Genomic DNA, 14996 nt, shown 5'->3' with positions numbered 1-14996 from the left:
TGGCTCACGGGCCCAGCCACTCTGCGGCATGTGGGATCTTCCCGGACTGGGGCACGAACCCGTGTCCCCTGCATCGGCAGGTGGACGCTCAACCACTGCGCCACCAGGGAAGCCCAGCTCACAGGTTTTTAACAGCCAACTTGAGGAATCAGGTGTAAAATACCTTGCATCTGTAAGGTTAAACTGATTGGTTGGGAGAAGTATAACTATTTCAGATTCTGAAATCAAAAGGAAGTTACTCCCACAGATCATCTTCACAGAGAGGATACTTCCCTCAATATAATACTATGTTACCAAAACACAATTCATAAAACTGATATTAAAGCGAGTTGTATATAATTCTAAGAGAATTACATGTATAGAAATATTCAGACTTAGGGGTCAAGGGGACCCTTATAATAAATACTAGATATCTAGATAGATTTTAAATTCTGTGTTTAGTTGGTTTGTTTAAAGTAAATACATTGGTCTCTAATTATAAAATTCATTGAATCAGGTAATTCTGTAATTGAACTGGAAAGGACAGTGCAGACAACATGATTGTCTACATAGAAAATCTCAAAGATGATAACATAAAGCTACAACAACCAATAAGTGAGTTTATCAAGGTCATTGTACAAAAATCATTGAATTTATGTACACTGGCTATAAACAATTAGGGATTAAAATTTTAAAAGCACTATCATTTAAAATACCATCAAAAACGTGAAATATTTTGGAATAAACTTAAAATTTATGTAAGACCTGTACACTTAAAATCAGAAAACAATGGGGCTTCCCTGGTGGTGCAGTGGTTGAGAGTCCGCCTGCCGATGCAGGGGACACAGGTTCATGCCCTGGTCCGGGAAGATCCCACATGCCGCAGAGCGGCTAGGCCTGTGAAGCCATGGCTGCTGAGCCTGCGCTTCCGGAGCCTGTGCTCCGCAACGGGAGAGACCACAACAGTGAGAGGCCTGCATACCGCAAAAAAAAAAAAAAATCAGAAAACATTGCCAAAAGAAATGAACAAAACCCCTAATAAGCGTTAAGGTTTTTAACCTGTTTTTGAATCAGAAGACTCAGTATTAAGATTTCAGTTATCCTAAAACTGATTTATAGTTTCAATTCAATCCAAATCAAAATCAGAGCAAACTTTTGTAGAAATTGATGAGCTTATTCTAACAATTATTTGGAAGTGCAGAGGACCTAGAAGAGCCAAAACAATTTTGAAGAAGAAGAATAAAGAGGATTCTCTACCTGATTTCTGGGCTTATTGTACAGCTACAGTAGCCAACACTATGTGATCCTGGCATAAGGATAGGTATGTACATCAGTGGAACAGAATACAGTCTAGAGATGGACGCACACATGTGTGATCAGTTGATTTGGATGCCAGAGTAATTCAGTGGGGGAAAGAGTCCATTCAACAAATGGTGCAGGAAAAATTGGGCATCCATTTGCCAAAAGGTGAATCTTGACCCTTATCTCACTCCATATACAAAATTACCTTGAAATGGATTATAGACCTAAATGTAAAAATTAAAGTATAAAACCTTTAAAAGAAAATGTTTTAGAAAATTATTGTGACTTTGAGTAAAGATTTCTTAGGACACAAAAGGCAAGAGTCACTTTAAAGAATGATAAATTGGTCTTTCTTAAAATTTAAAACTTTTCCTATTCAGAAGACACTGTTAAGAAAGTGAAAAAACAAGTCACAGACTGGCAAAGGAGTTCAAGTAAAGAATTTGTGTTGCAGAATATATGAAGAATTTTTACAACTCAGGAATGAGACAACCCAATTGTTTAAAAATGGACAAATGATTTGAACAGACACTTGCCCAGAGAAGATGTAAGAATGGCAGATAAGCACATGAAAAGATGCTCAGCATCATCAGGGAAATGCAGATTAAACACAGTGAGATACTACACGTTCACTAGTATGACAAAAACTGAGAATATTAAGTGTGGAAAAGAATATAAATCAGGGCTTCCCTGGTGGCACAGTGGTTAAGAATCTGCCTGCCGATGCAGAGGACACGAGTTCGATCCCTGGTCCGGGAAGATCCCACATGCTTCGGAGCACCTAAGCCCGTGCACTGCAGCTGCTGAGCCTGCGCTCTAGAGCCCGCGAGCCACAACTACTGAGCCTGTGTGCCACAACTACCGAAGGCTGCACACCTAGAGCCCGTGATCCGCAGCAAGAGAAGCCCACGCATCACAACGAAGAGTAGCCCGCACTCACCGCAACTAGAGAAAAGCCCGCATGCAGCAACAAAGACCCAATGCAGCCATAAATAAATAAATAAATAAATAAATTAAATAAATCAACTGGAAATCTCATATATTGCTGATTGAAATGCAGAATACAGCTACTTTGGGGAACAGGTTGATAGCTGACTAAAACGTTAAGCGTATACTTTTTATACAGTGAAGCAGTCCTTCTGCTAATTGTTTACAGAAGGAATATGCAAACATGTCTATGCAAAGACTGACTGTGAATGTTCATAGCAGCTTTATTCATAGTAAATTGTAAACAACCCAAAAGTCCATCAGTTGGTAAATGGATAAACAAATTGTGGTACATTCATTGAGTAGAATACTGCTTGTCGGTAAAATGGAACAAACTACTGATGCATGCAATAGCAACACAGGTAAATTTCAAAGTATTTTTTTTTTAATTTCAAAGTATTTTATGCTGAATGAAAGAAGCTAGATACAGAGGCTACCTATTGTATGTTTCCATTTATGTCATGTTCAAAACTGTAGGGAAAGAAAAGAGATCAGTCATGCCAGGGACTCAAGGTAGGTGGGGAGGTGATTGACTTTCAAGCGGTAAAGGGAACTTTTCTGGGTTATAGAAATGTTCTGTATCTTAATTGTGATGTTGGTGGTTACATAACTGTATACGTTTGTCAAAACACAGTTCTCGAAAAGAGTGCATTTTAGTATATGTAAATTAGACCTCAATAATTCTGGCTTTCTAAAATGAAATCACAAAAGGAATTTGTAATAAGTGATACATAAAGTAAGTCAGTTTAGATGCTCATAAAATCTAGCCCATTTTAACTACATTTCCAACCGGGACCTTAGTGTTGTTTTTTTAATTTAGAATGGCTGCTAATGCTTCTGAAAATGAAAGGTAGCAATTTACCTGCCTGTTTCATCCAACAAATATTAATGAAAGCAGCATTGTACTTCAAGTACTGTCCTAAATAAATATCTGTATTCTGTGAGTAGTGGGGGATGGAATTCAAACAAATATGTATATAAATAATAATAAAATTATAATTGTGATAAGTGCAGCAACTGAGAATATGTATGCTATGAAGGTGTTTAAGAGAGAAACAACACTCTTAAGTAAAGGGAACTGCACATGCAAAAAGATTGAGACAGGAATGAGCTTGAGTGAATTCTAAAAATTGAAACAAGGTAAATAAGAGGGGATTAGAGTCAATGATCAGGCAGGAGAATTAGGCAGGGACCAGATCATGTAGGGTCTTACAGACTGAGTTGAGTATTTTTAACTGTCATTTAGATTTTGCTACATGATAAACCATCCCAAAGCTCAGTGGCTTGAAACAACAAACATTTGTTATTTTTCACGATTCTGTGGGTCTTCTGGGCAGTTCTTTTTCTGAATTTGCTCAGCTAGAGCCAAATGGTATAGTTTATGTACATGGCCAACAGTTGGTATGGTTTTGCTCATTTTGGTCACAGGGTGCCCTAGAATGGCAAGAAAGGGCAAGCCCCGGTGCACAAAGACTTTTCACTTGTTTTACAATTGCTATTGTTCTTTTGCCCAAAGCAAGACACGTAGCCAAGCCCAGAGTCTGGAGGAGACTACCCAAGGGTGTGTGTACTGGGAGGGGAATTATATAGTCCATTTTTGCAAACAGTCTGCCACATTGACTAACCTGTTATTTTGTGATTTTAGAATATATTGTACATTGTTTCATCTCCTTTTGAATTACAGTACAGTCCTCCCTCAGGATAGACCTCAGGGGTTGGTTCCAGGACCCCTTGTAGATACAAAAACGTACAGATGCTCAGGTCCCTTACAGTCGGCCTTCCACATCCAAGGATGCGGAACAGATATTGAGGCTGACTGTATATATGTTAATCTTTGAGTTGGTTGGTTGTATATACCATCCTTTTTTTTTGTTTTTTGTGGTATGCGGGCCTCTCACTGTTGTGGCCTCTCCCGTTGCGGAGCACAGGCTCCGGACGCGCAGGCTCAGCGGCCATGGCTCACGGGCCCAGCCGCTCCGTGGCATGTGGGATCTTCCCGGACCGGGGCACGAACCCGTGTCCCCTGCATCAGCAGGCAGACTCTTAACCACTGCGCTACCAGGGAAGCCCCATACCATCCTTTTTGATGGGATGGCCTATTAAACCACTTTTTCAATCTTAATATGTTCTTCTCATTTTACTTTTTACTATGAAGGTTCAGCGAACTATTGCCAAACAGATTCAGATGGTTCGGCAAGTTGGTAAAGGCCGATATGGAGAAGTGTGGATGGGTAAATGGCGTGGTGAGAAAGTGGCAGTCAAAGTGTTTTTTACCACTGAAGAAGCTAGCTGGTTTCGAGAAACGGAAATCTATCAAACCGTGCTAATGCGCCATGAAAACATACTCGGTGAGTACACGTTTGATTTTAGTCAGTTCCATATTCTTCAAGGTTAGTGGGATGCCGGTGGAAGCCTGGCACATGGGTTTTGAAAACATATGTGAGTTCAGTTGTGTGCATTTGGCTAAAGGAAATCTAGTGGAATATACAGTTTAAATACAACCCAGTCCTGAATGGCAACCAACCACTTTCCAGACAAGGCTCAGAGATGTTTTGGGGTTGGGTTCCAGACCACTGCAATAAAGCACGTCCCACAAATATTTTGGTTTCCAAGTGCATATAAAAGTTATGTTTAAGCTGTACTATACTCTATTAAGGGTGCAGTAGCATTATGTCTAGTAAACAATGTACATACCTTAATTTAAAAATACTTTACTGCTAAAAAATGCCAAACAATTACAATAGTAACATCAAAGACCACTGATCACAGATCACCATAACAAATATAATAATAATGAAAAAGTTTGAAGGTTTGTGAGAATTACCAAAATGTGGCACGTGAAGTGAGCAAATGCTGTTTGAAAAACGGCTCCTATAGACTTGTGGCAGGAGTTGCCACAGACTTTCAATTTGTTAAAAACCCAGTATCTGTGAAGCTCGGTTAAACAAAGTATGTCTATATTTACTACCCAGCTGAGGAGAAACAGCAGTGAGTTTCAAAGTGGAAGTAATATAGTTTATTGGACTTAGTCATATAGTAACAAAAAACAAGTCTTTTAAAGGTAATTTAAGCAATTTTCTAGGGTAACTTGAACTATATGTACCTTTGCCTGTTGTAGATTAAATCACCCCCCTCCCTCATAAGATGTAGCTTCATTTATTATGTTCTATGCTTAGTAGGTCTCTCTCCTCACCCCCATTCACACAGTAGCAAAATAACCTAGGTATGATCTGATCAGTAGGGTACATAAACTCATCTACCTTCCCTGACTTTCTATTCAGGTACTATTTCCTTGCCCTTTAATTTAGAGAGTGCATAACATGTTGCTGAGAGTATAGTTTCCTATACTAATTATATTCGTTTCCTAGGACTGTCCGTAACAGAGTACCACAAACTAGGTGGCTTAAAACAACAGAAACTTAATTCTCTCAGAGTTATGGAGGCCAGAAGTTTAAAATCAAGGTGTTGACAGGGCCATGCTCTCTGAAGGCTTTAGGGGAGGACCCTTCCTTGCCTCTTCCAGATTCTGGTGATTGCCAGCTATCTTCGGCATTCCTTGGCTTGGGAGACCACACTCCTGTCTCTGTCTTTGTTGGCACATGGCCTTCTTCCTGTGTGTCTGTATCCATATTTCCCTCTTCCTATAAGGATACCAGTTGTTGATTTAGGGCCCACTCTAACCTAGTATCACCTCATCTGAACTTGATTATACCTACAAAGACCTTGTTTCCAAATAAGGTCACATTTATAGGTACCAGGTGGACATGAATGCAGGGGCGGGGGGGACATTATTCAACTCAGCACTCACCTTTTTCTGAAGAGAGGGAGAAGAGAAAGGAGAAAGAAAGGAGGCCAGTATTGTGAACTTGCTTGTCAGTGAGCCAGGCTGAAAAGGAAAATGTGATAAGGCATTGATGGGCAAGTGGGAGTTGGCTTAGTTAGGAGCGAACTCTTAGTTGAACATATTTAACTTTATTATTATTTTTTTTAATTTTATTTATTTTTGGCTGTGTTGGGTCTTCGTTGCTGCACGCGGACTTTCTCTAGTTGCGGCGAGCGGGGGCTACTCTTCATTGCAGTGTGCGGGCTTCTCATTGCAGTGGCTTCTCTTGTTACAGAGCACGGGCTCTAGGCACGCGGGCTTCAGTACTTGTGGCACGTGGGCTTCAGTAGTTGTGGCTCTCCGGCTGTAGAGCATGGGCTCAGTAGTTATGGTGCACGGGCTTAGATGCTCCGAGGCATGTGGGATATTCCCGGACCAGGGATCGAACCCATGCCCCCTGAATTGGCAGGCAGATTCTTAACCAGTGCACCACCAGGGAAGCACTAACTTTATTATTTTAATGGGTCCACTTTTCGGTTTGAAATGAAGAGCCTTTTCCACATTCCTTCTTTATAGTTCTTCATCCTTACAGAATCATGTAGATTAATAGCATTTCCCTAGGTTATTATATATATGATCTGTTTCTTAGTCATATTATCATTTTTATGATTATTAAGATTACTTTAAATTAATTACAAAATTATAGACTTTTATATGTAAATGACAGAAATAAAAGTTTTGGTAATATATTCAAGAGGTTTTGTCAGACAAGTTAAATTTTTATTACCTGTAGATTATACCTAAGTTATTCTCAGTATCCTAAATGAGCATTCATTATTCTTCCTAGCTACATCTGATAACTAACTTTTTAAATTCATTAATTGAACAGGTTTTATAGCAGCAGATATTAAAGGTACAGGTTCCTGGACTCAGCTCTATTTGATTACCGATTACCATGAAAACGGATCTCTCTATGATTTCCTGAAATGTGCTACACTAGACACCAGAGCCCTGCTTAAGTTGGCTTATTCAGCTGCCTGTGGTCTGTGCCATCTCCACACAGAAATTTATGGCACTCAAGGAAAGCCTGCAATTGCTCATCGCGACCTAAAGAGCAAAAACATCCTCATCAAGAAAAATGGAAGTTGCTGTATTGCTGACCTGGGCCTTGCTGTTAAATTCAACAGGTGAGTGGTTCTTTACCTATTGTTTTGAAATTATTGTAATCTCCTAAAGATATTTACCTGTTTGTATTTGTATTCAGGACAGTGGATTTCCAAACATGTATTTGTGCTTATATAATTATATAAATTGGGTTTGGGGGGGGTTTGTCTTCGTGGGGTTTTTTTTGTTTTGTTTTGTTTTTTTTGCAGTACGCGGGCCTCTCACTGTTGTGGCCTCTCCCGTTGCGGAGCACAGGCTCCGGACGCGCAGGCTCAGCGGCCATGGGTCACGGGCCTAGCCGCTCCGTGGCATGTGGGATCCTCCCAGACCGGGGCACGAACCCGTGTCCCCTGCACCGGCAGACGGACTCCCAACCACTGTGCCACCAGGGAAGCCCTGTCTTCGTGTTTTGTTGTCATTGTGTTTTCTGTTTTTAACAAAAATTACATCCTATTCTACATAATTCTTGATTTCCTACTTTTTATTGTCTTAGACATCCTTCCGTTTCAGTATATATAGATCTACTTCATTCTTTTTAACAGTGTTAAGGAAAGTTTTCCGTTTTATAGATGTACTATAATTTATTTCATCTGTGACTCAACTGACGAGCATTAAAGTTACCTCCAGTTTATCTCTATTATTTTATAAATGCTTTAATGAATATTGTATTTTATCCATATATAATATCCTTGAATACTTGTACAAGTATTTCTTCATGATGGATTGCTAGAGAAGGGGCTAAACAGAGAGTATGTACATATTAAGTTATTAATAGTATGTTGTAGGTTGTCCCTTTAGAAAGCATGCATCAGTTTACACTCCCATAAACAAGATATAAGTATGCCATTTCTTCATCACTACTTGATATTGTCAATATTTTTAAACAATGAGAATATCAGATTTTTAGAAAACCATTTAAATTGTTTTAATGTTATAATTCTGGAATACAGCAGCCATTTCACATTTCAAAACTCATTTCAGGCCATAAAATAGAAGTACTAGTCCATAATAAAGCAAACATTAAAAATTTTTAATCTTCTTCCAGCATTTTTACAGTATTCTAATCCTGTTGTTTTTAATCAGTGGAGTGTTTATTGGCTCAAATATTCATCAGATGCTAATTTAAGAAAATATAAAATACATTATATTAATCTCTGCCTCAGAGTAGTTTTCGGAACCTAATAGATCTGGAGACCTAAAAACAAACCATTCATGTCTTCTAACTCTAAAATTTACTCCAAAAATTGAAAAAAACAACATCATTTCAATATGATTATGTAAACATTACTCACAGTAGAACTAAGTTGGTTGGATCCATAAAGAAAAAAAATGTAATCCTAAGTCACAAAGGATCACATGAGAATGATAAAAGCAAATGATTCCTCTCAATTAATTTTCACATTCACTTGTTCTGGGGTATAATTATGTACCACTTTTTTTATATTCAGTATTGTTCTCTTTCTTAGAGAGGCACAAAACTTGTTTGGTGACAAAAATTGACCTGAACTGATGTGAGGTATTTACTGTCTTTATTTATCCAGCTTAGTATGAACATTCATACTTAGTTTTTCACTGTGTACTTACTAATGATTTTGATTGAGTACTGCTGCAGACCCTGCTGGAGATTTATATAATATATAGTATATATTTAAAGGGTATATTACTTCTTTAAATCTGAAAGATGCTGAATTTCAAAATACATCTGACCCCAAGGATTTCTGTTAAGGGGATGTAGACATATTAGATAGATAGATAGATCTTTATTTTATTTTGTTATATACATACAGAGAGAGACCCTGACTTTTACAATATGAGACAAAAATAGATGAGAAACTATTTTGTTCTTGGCCCTCAACCTGGACATTGTCTGTCTTCTGTTTCAGTGATACAAATGAAGTTGATGTACCTTTGAATACTAGGGTGGGTACCAAACGCTACATGGCTCCAGAAGTGCTAGATGAAAGCCTGAATAAAAACCATTTCCAGCCCTACATAATGGCTGACATCTATAGCTTTGGCCTGATTATTTGGGAAATGGCTCGTCGTTGTATCACAGGAGGTAGGAGTTTAGGTAGCATGTTTCTGGTTATGTTTGTATACTCATCATTCAAAAAATAACAGCTCCAGTTGTATAATTTAGATGTCGTGTGTGTCAGGGATCCCCAAGATCAACCCCTCCCCGGGTCTGTGATTTCATTAGGACTCCCAGGACTCAGCATATAGTTGTCTTCACAGCTAAAATTTGTTACACTGAAAGGCTACACATCAAAATTAGCAAAGGGGAAAAGGTGCATGGGGCAGAAAGTTTAGAGGAAATCAGGTAAAAGCTTCCAAAAGTCTTTTCCCAGTGGAGTCGCTTGGGATTTGCTTAAGTTACTCCAGCAATGAATTGTGATACTGTGTAAAATATTGTCATCCAGGGAAGTTCATTAGAGATTTAATACCCAAAGATTTTTTTGGAGGCTGGTCCCGTGGGCATCCTCTGTCTAGTATGTATCAAAATTCCAAACTTCTAGAAAGAAAGCCAGTTGTCCAGCATAAACCGTATTGTTGGCACAAACAGTCTAGGCACAGTGACTCACCTTTTCATTAGTTTTATATGAGTGTAGGGAGCTATTTACCAGGCAAGTTCTCAGACACCAGTCAAGTGCCAGTCTTGCAAGCAGGCCTTTTAAGAATAGCAGTTTCAGGTCTGCTTTATTAACTCTTTTCTGCATATATGTTGTCTTTCTACTGCAGAAAAAAAAATAATTAAAAAAATTAAAACCTCATTCATTAGTAGAAACAATTGTGTACATAAATAATTAGACTGAAAATTTAGGGTAAGTGAGTGGTTCACCTTGCTTATTTTAAGGGATATTGGTATGTCCAATATGGACAGCTATGGTGGGGGTAGAGAAGATAATTAGACATAAAAAAAAGAGAACATACATTTACTATTAAAAGTGAATCATCCACTCTGTAGTCTTTTCTTCTTTGTGGAGGGATTTGTTTCAGTTCCATAGTTCAGTAGAAGGTACTGAATGGATTGATGCATTTTGTCCAGCCACCATTTTTGTGCCCACTATACCTTCTAACTCACTACAGGAATTGTAGAAGAGTACCAATTGCCATATTATAACATGGTACCCAATGATCCATCATATGAAGATATGCGTGAGGTTGTGTGTGTCAAACGTTTGCGGCCAATTGTGTCTAATCGATGGAACAGTGATGAAGTAAGTGGAATTCAGTCCCCTTAGGAAGTGATTGCTGAGTGTTGCCAACGATATTTACCTACTCACTACATTCTCTTTACTTTTCAGTGTCTACGAGCAGTTTTGAAGCTAATGTCAGAATGCTGGGCTCACAATCCAGCCTCCAGACTTACAGCTCTGAGAATCAAGAAGACACTTGCCAAGATGGTTGAATCTCAAGATGTAAAGATTTGACAGACAAATAATCATGAGGAGAAATTGTAGACTGCAAGAACTGTTTTCACCCAAGGAACGGGTGGAATTAGAATAGAATAAGGATGTTAACTTGGTTCTCAGACTCTTTCCTCACTACACCTTCACAGGCTGCTAATATTAAACCTTTCAGTACTCTGTAGAATACAAGCTGGGAACTTCTAAACACTTCGTTCTTTGTATGTGGACAGCTTTATTATAAATGTGGTTTTTGATGCCTTTTTTTTATTGGGTTTTTATGAACTGCATCAAGACTTCAATCCTGATTAATGTCTCCAAACTCTGGGTACTGAATTACCTGTTCATAAAATGGTGCTTTCTGTGAAAGCCTTAAGAAGATAAATGAATTCAGCAGAGATGGAGAAATGTACACTTTTACCTTCTACCTGAGAAAATTTAATCTATTTGTATTCTACCTTTGTAAACAGCCTATGGATCATGATCTGTTTGGGATACTGCTTAGTTTATGATAGTTTGTCATGCCTTGATAATGGTGTGTGTGTCTGTGTACATACATGCATACCAGAATTCCTCTGCTGCCATTTGAATTAGAAGAAAATAATTTATGAATGCACAGGAAGATATTGGTGGCTGTTGGTTTTGTGCTTTAAAAATGCATTATCTGACCAAGATTTGCCAATCACATAAAAGCCATTTACCTTGCAAGTGAGCTAGCTTCTCCACCAACTTTATTTTTTAACATTAAAGTTGATATAAAGGCCAAAAGGAGTTTAAAGTGTATATAAATTTGGACTGTTTTCCTCCCACCACAAACTCTTTTTTTTTTTTTTTGTAATTATTATTTTTGTCATGAAAAGCATCCTATCCAAAGTTGGAACTTCCAATGCCATGAACCTTCTAAAGAAAACACTTCTTATTGAAGTGAATACTAATTACTGCATTTGATAGCAATTTAAGTGCCTATAACTATGTTCTGTATTCTTTATTCTCAGTAACTTTTAAAAGGGAAGTTATTTATATTTTGCGTGTAATATGCTTTACTTGCAAAACACCTGCTCCTTTACAACCATATTTTATATATGTACATACATTCATACTATAGAAACCAGCTCATGTGTACCTCATATCCCATCCTTACGGGAAAAAAAATTAAAAGATCTTCAGAAAAAAAACGTAAAGTAGAAGAACTACATGTAAATTTTCAGAATTAATTCAAAGTAGTATATCAAGTCTAGGACTTTGTTTAAATATCAAGAACTAACCATAGGTATAGACTTTCATTAAGATGCCATCATCTCAGTTCTCCTTTATGAAATGATCCTCCAATTAGAAATTTCTGTCACAGAGTTAATATACATTTGTCAACAACTGTTTTAGACATTTAAATCATTTGAGATTTTTGGTTTTATGATTTCTGTTCCGTAAGTTTGTGAAGACAGTGAAGAATCAGGCAAAAAGTTCAATATCTAGTCAGTACCTATATCTATACCATATAGCTGTTATTCAATAAAATGCTACATATTTATGGATGCCTTGTTTCCCCAAGGAGTAATTCTGATCTACTTAAACTAACTATACTTCTGTAATGCCTTTTAAATATTAATATCTTATTCTGAACAAACAACTCATGGGTGCATAAAGTGAGACAGTTTTCTTGAATATAGCATAAAATAAATGTGATTATATCGCAACATAGTTAAAAAAATCTTTAAAGGGGAGGAATCAGAGCATGTATCCATCCATTGCCAAAAATGCGACTGACATTTAAGGATGAAATGCTTACATATTTGTCTATACATCAATCACAAATTTGAGACTTGCTTTAACAGTTTTGACCAAGTTTAATAATTTTCATCTTACATAACTAAAGCTTGAAGTGTTTATCAAGATAAGTAAATTTATATATTGATATATATAGTACCCAATAACTTCCTGTTTGAGAATGTTTTCCCCATCTCTGAACTGAGAAGTACAGGTATTTTTATCTAAATTTCCAAGTGATTTAAGAATACTTATGAGCTCTACTTAGTGTAAGGTTAACCTTGATTTATTTTTTATTTGATAAACTGTAAATCTTGAAAATAATTTGTCATCTTAATAATAAAAAAATGTAAGGAAAGGCAAACTCTATTCTTAGAAATGTTAAAATAGTATGTGGAAGCAGACAATTGCAGATAATATGTAAGTACAAGAGCATTATAATGATTTTTTAATTAAATTGGTCTATTAAAAGTGATACCAAGAAACTTGTTCAATAAAAATATTTTCTAATATTACATGTTCTTTACAAAGCAAATGATTCCATTTTTGAAATCCTAAAGTCAAAAAAAAGTTGCATGAAATCTATTTTTTCTCTCCTTTTATTCTTACTCTTAAATTTCTAAGTTCATATTTAAATATTTAAAGAGTAAAAGAGGAAGTATTACATAGTACCATAAATAATAATTTGTAAAACCCTGGAAGCCATTATTTGGTCCTGCTTACAACTTATCTTAAAAATGTGTAGCTTCTGTCTGTCATCCCTTTAAATAATTAAAACATCAAAACAAACAAAAAACCAAAACTACCTGAATATAACAGGAGTTAATCCTCCCTCAAAGAAAATTCTCCTTATGAGTTCTCTTTATACTGGTAAATATCAATATCTTTAGAATTAAGGGCATGCATGCTAGGAATTGGCTTCAGTGTGTCTAGTCTAAACTTTCCCTATGCTTTCTTATTGGACAAGTTTCTGAAGCATAAAATTCAAATCTGGTTTCTCTGGAAATGTTTTCACAAAAGATATTTCAATCAACATTTTGTGTTGCCTTTCCAATTTCAGGAGTGTTTTTGAGCTTAGAAAGTGACCTATAGTTTTTGAAAATTATGTTTTCCTAGAATGTGCCAGATTTTTTATTTATTCGCTCTATTCAGTACCTTTTTTTCCCCCAGATGCTTTGCTTCTGTTTAGAACAAAAATGCAATACAATGTTTAAAGAATCATGCATCTCTAAGTTGGCCCAAGATCAAATTTGATATTGAATAATTTATTCCAGGCAAGATTTTATAAATTAAATTATTTATTTTTCTTTTCATACACGTTTTGAAATGTTTCTAAATATCTAAAATAATTTCAACAGCAGAAATACGAATTGATTTTTTTTTAAAAGATTGTTGCAGCTCTTGTACTGTTTAAAAGTGGTAATATTTATTATTTGCTTGGGTCAGATGTTAAAATAGCAGTGTAGCAGTTCATCTTCTTGCCTCAGTGCTATTATGAGAGTCACAGTGAAAACTGCAGAGAGCTGATACATTCATAAAGAGCAGATTAAATCTAGGGCAGCATCACATGAAGCTATGTGTAATCATCCTATAAAGAAGGTATGTGAATACTGCTTTTGCCAAGGATTAAATATATTGTAATTTTACCTTGTGCTCTGTACTATGCTTTCAATGGAATTATTTAAGCCCTTTTAGTGACTGTTGTCTTTGCCCATTTAAAAACTAAAATGTAGTATATATTGTATAAAATGAAAGTATCATTATAGCTTAATTAGGAAAGTTGTACATATACGCTGAAAGAAGGTTAAAAACAAGCAGTTTTATTATGCATTTGTAAAACACCAAAAATATAGATTCATCTTTGATATGTAACACACTAAATGTATTTTGTACAGCATCTGGTTTAAAAGGTGCCTTATTAAGTTTACCATTAATTGCTTTGTTCTATATATAGATTACATCCATTGTATCATTTTTAAGTAAATAACCTTATTTTAGTATACTTTAGTGATGTGTTTTGTGATACTCTGCTTGGACTGTATTGTGTATCAGAAGTCACCTATCCAGTGAAATTTTATAACAAATAAGTTAGTGTACATACAGATGTCCCTGAGATGTGCATTTCAGCCACCAGAAACCCAGTGTGGACACAGGGCGGGTAAGTGGCCACACACTCTTTCCTTTGTGTAGATAGAGAAGTTATAATAGTTATATAAGCCTATTATAGCCAAGGGTTATTTTCCTTTAAAAAAAAAAAAAAAAAACATTTTTTCTAATTCTAAAAATATGTACTCATTGCAGAAATTTTGGAAAACATAGGAAAGAATAAAGAAGCAAATGAAATCATTCAAAATCCTATTGCCAGATAGTACAACTATTTACAGTTGAATGTTTCTTTTTGATCTTTTTTGCTGCTGCATGTTTTTTTAAATGTTAAGATAGAACATGTCATTATATGTCCATTGAAAACATTTTTTTAAAAATTGACTACATAGCATTCCACTAAGTAGATGGAACAATTTATTTTTATAATTCCCTGTTGAATATTTGGGTTATTTTCATTGTTTGGG

General features: G+C 36.3%; 1 protein-coding gene across 4 annotated transcripts in view; it reads left to right on the top strand.

Annotated features, from left to right (window-relative positions):
* Window positions 1-14996, top strand: part of BMPR1A (bone morphogenetic protein receptor type 1A) — a 149990-nt gene that overhangs the window by 127827 nt on the left and 7167 nt on the right. For 3 of the 4 annotated variants that reach the window (XR_009522450.1, XR_009522449.1, XR_009522451.1), the window contains exons 9-13: window positions 4424-4616; window positions 6981-7278; window positions 9139-9314; window positions 10343-10473; window positions 10561-14584. Coding sequence is in view for 1 of the 4 variants with exons in the window: in XM_060034668.1 (XP_059890651.1) it covers window positions 4424-4616; window positions 6981-7278; window positions 9139-9314; window positions 10343-10473; window positions 10561-10686 (924 nt within the window). In the remaining 3 variants the exon portion in view is untranslated. Of the gene's footprint in view, window positions 1-4423; window positions 4617-6980; window positions 7279-9138; window positions 9315-10342; window positions 10474-10560; window positions 14640-14996 lie in introns of those variants that run through there. The other variant, XM_060034668.1, reaches the window with a different exon arrangement.

The sequence above is a fragment of the Delphinus delphis genome, chromosome 16 (genome assembly GCF_949987515.2).
Source record: "Delphinus delphis chromosome 16, mDelDel1.2, whole genome shotgun sequence".
Lineage (NCBI taxonomy): Eukaryota > Metazoa > Chordata > Mammalia > Artiodactyla > Delphinidae > Delphinus > Delphinus delphis.
Note: the sequence above shows the minus strand (reverse complement) of the source record. Positions and strands in the feature narration are given on the sequence as shown.